The sequence below is a fragment of the Bison bison genome, unplaced genomic scaffold, assembly GCF_000754665.1.
Source record: "Bison bison bison isolate TAMUID 2011002044 unplaced genomic scaffold, Bison_UMD1.0 scf7180017860767, whole genome shotgun sequence".
In the NCBI taxonomy this organism is placed as follows: Eukaryota; Metazoa; Chordata; class Mammalia; order Artiodactyla; family Bovidae; genus Bison; species Bison bison.
The window spans coordinates 3,350-6,296 of record NW_011491339.1 but is presented as its reverse complement, the minus strand read 5'-3'; the positions used below and the strand labels follow the sequence as shown (position 1 = coordinate 6,296).

General features: G+C 48.5%; 1 protein-coding gene across 1 annotated transcript in view; it reads left to right on the top strand.

The window, feature by feature from the left end:
• ITIH6 (inter-alpha-trypsin inhibitor heavy chain family, member 6) overlaps nt 1–2,946 on the top strand; it is a gene marked incomplete at both ends in the record, with an annotated part of 20,324 nt that extends 17,378 nt beyond the window's left edge. The window contains 11 exon segments of the mRNA XM_010832311.1: nt 431–602; nt 1,321–1,403; nt 1,405–1,438; nt 1,441–1,833; nt 1,836–2,114; nt 2,117–2,146; nt 2,149–2,181; nt 2,184–2,498; nt 2,501–2,634; nt 2,636–2,870; nt 2,873–2,946. Coding sequence (XP_010830613.1) covers nt 431–602; nt 1,321–1,403; nt 1,405–1,438; nt 1,441–1,833; nt 1,836–2,114; nt 2,117–2,146; nt 2,149–2,181; nt 2,184–2,498; nt 2,501–2,634; nt 2,636–2,870; nt 2,873–2,946 — 1,782 coding nt within the window.
• Between the last annotated feature and the right edge of the window lies 1 nt (nt 2,947).

Here is a 2,947-nt window from a genome sequence, read left to right as displayed (position 1 = left end):
TTCTAGATTTACAGAGTGCTAGAACCAGAAAGGAGAAGGCAATAGCACCCCACTCCAGTACTCTTGCCTGGAAAATCCCATGGATGGAGGAGCCTGGTAGGCTGCAGTTCATGGGGTCGCAAAGAGTTGGACACGACTGAACGACTTCGCTTTCACTTTTCACTTTCATGCATTGGAGAAGGAAATGGCAACCCACTCCAGTGTTCTTGCCTGAAGAATCCCAGGGAGGGGAAGCCTGGTGGGCTGCCGTCTCTGGGGTGGCACAGAGTCGGACACGACTGAAGTGACTTAACAGCAGCAGCAGCAGAATCAGAAAATGTTAAAACCCTACAACACTTAGACTGCAGTACTTTGTATAGAAAGTGCCTTTCAGTCTTGAGCAAGACCTCAGGTCTTGGTCCATCTCCTTTACTTCGTCTATATCCTACAGACTAAAAAGGCAATGAATGTTATCCCTGGTAACCTGTGGGCCAGTGACTACTTCAACATCATCTCCTTTTCTTACACAGTTAGTGTCTGGAAAGCTGGAGGCTCCATCCAGGCCACCGTCCAGTATGTCCACAGTGCTAAGGACTACCTGGGCCATATGGAAGATGCTGGTTGTAAGTGTTAGACCTACCTACTCAAATCGGCAGACTCTGCTGACATGGGAAATTCTCCCATCATTCACCCATCGACTTTACCTCTCATAATGTCTGAAATATCACTTTTAAATTTTACACAAATATCTTCCTTCATCCTTTTGTGCTTCTTTGCCTAACAGAGCACAGCTTATTCTCCATGTATTTTAGGGCACATTCCTCTTTGGGGCTGAGTTTCCTCCTCCTTAAAGCATATACTCAGTTTGCTAAAACTTTCGTTTTGTATTTTATCAATAATCTAGATATTTATTTCTAAGTATTTTGAGTAAGTTTCTGCCCTGATTTTGGCTTTTGATCAATCCTCTCTCAGACAGTTACTGAAGAATCCCCCTCCTACCACCTCCTGACCACGCAGCCCCTTTTCCCCCTGTAGCATAGAGGTGGGGATGCTATCCTTGAGGAGCTGCCAATCTGACTAAAGAATGAGACATCCCCCCAGGAAACAGGCAAAGCAATCTGAGACAGGAAGTGATAAAAGCCAAGGACATGTGGGACCCACAGTCAGATCTCAGGGAGTTTGTGTGGGAGTGGGGAATTGGGAAGGATAAGCAGCGGAAACAGTCTGAGCAAAGATAAGGAGATGTGACTGAGCCTGGGAGGTTAACGAGGTGCTCAGTGTGTCTGGAATGGGGGTAGAAATTACTAGAAAAGGTAGTCTCACAGTCTGCTCTCCAATTAGAGACTGACATCAACATTGCTCTGCTGGCAGCTGCTTCAGTGCTAAAGCATAGCAACCAGGAGCTTGGGAGGAGCCCCATTGTGGGGGAGGATCCCTCTCATCATCTTCCTAACAGATGGGAGCCCACAGCTGGAGTGACAACTTCCAGTGTGATCCTCTCTAACATCCGTCAGGCACTGGGCAACAAAGTGACCCTTTTCAGCTTGGCCTTTGGGAATGATGCTGACTTCCCACTGCTGTGTTGTTTGTCCCTAGAGAACTGAGTAGCAGCCTGGCACATATATGAAGATACCAGTGCAGCCCCTACAGCCAGAGGCCTCTATGAAGAGATTTCCATGTCTCTGCTGGCAGATGTGCATCTGGACTACCTGGGTGGCTTGACTGGGGCCTCTCCTTGGGCCCTTTTCCCCAACTACTTTGGTGGTTCAGGGCCTGTAGTGGCAGGCCAAGTGCAGCCAGGCAAGAAGGAACTACACATCCACCTGAAAGCCCATGGCCCCAAGGGTCAGCTTCTATGGCCTGCCACAGTGAAGTGGCCGCCAACAGCAGCGAAAAGGTCTTTGGTTTCCCAGAGGAGCCAGCCCCCAATGTAGCCCACTTCATACACTGCCTTTGGGCCTACATCACCATTAGAGAGCTACTGGAGGCATGCTTCCACGCTTGTGATGCCAGCACTCACCACATGCTGGCTGCCAAAGTCCTCAGTCTGTCCCTTTAACAAAATTTTGTCACACCTCTGACTTTACTGGTCGTGGCACAGCCCAAAAAAGCCAGTGAGAAAGCCAGGAAACAGACTCTACCACAGATGGACCAGGCACCATCATGCCCTTAGTCATGGCCTAGGGGCAGGCACAACCCAACCAACCTAGTGCCCTTTGTTTCTCCCAAATAAAGGCTTGTGAAATCAAAGTTCTACTTATCCTCAACTACTCTTGTCTCTACAAAGAAGATGCCCAGTTCCAAGGAATTAAGGCCACTGGGTCGGAGCCCTAGTACCCCATACACCATTGCATACCCAATGCCCCAAATTCCAGCATAACAGGATTCTGGAACCTTGGTTCAGCCAAAATTTAGGACAAAACCTGCTGTCCTTGTGCTCTCAAATTTTGGTGCCCTATTGCTCCTTAAGTCCAGCACACCATTACATCAGAACCTTGGTACTGTATTAGCCATGAATTCAAGACACAAGTCCCACCTCTGAATTATAGCATTCTAGCCCCTCCCCAAACTGGCCTTATGAAACATGCTACTCTGCTGCATTCCAAACCTGGTGCTCCATTACAAACTAAATGAGATGCCTCATCACTCCCACAACCTGGGGGTACTTATACCACAATCAAAAAGCCTGTCACAGCCCGGGCCTGAATTCTCCACACATCAGATCCTTATATACCCACCACACACCACAGCAAGGGTTCTTGCTCCTAAGACCCCAAACAACATGCCATATCCTAGACCTGGGATCCTCTTACCTAAGACCCCTAAAATTCCATCACCTCTTAAACCTAGTGCCCCACCTCACCAACCTTCCCTAGGTTTATCACTTTCCAATCTAGGACACCAACTCCTAATAAACCCAAAATCCCATTACCTTCCAGGCCTGCCAAGCTCAGGCCCCCACCTCCAG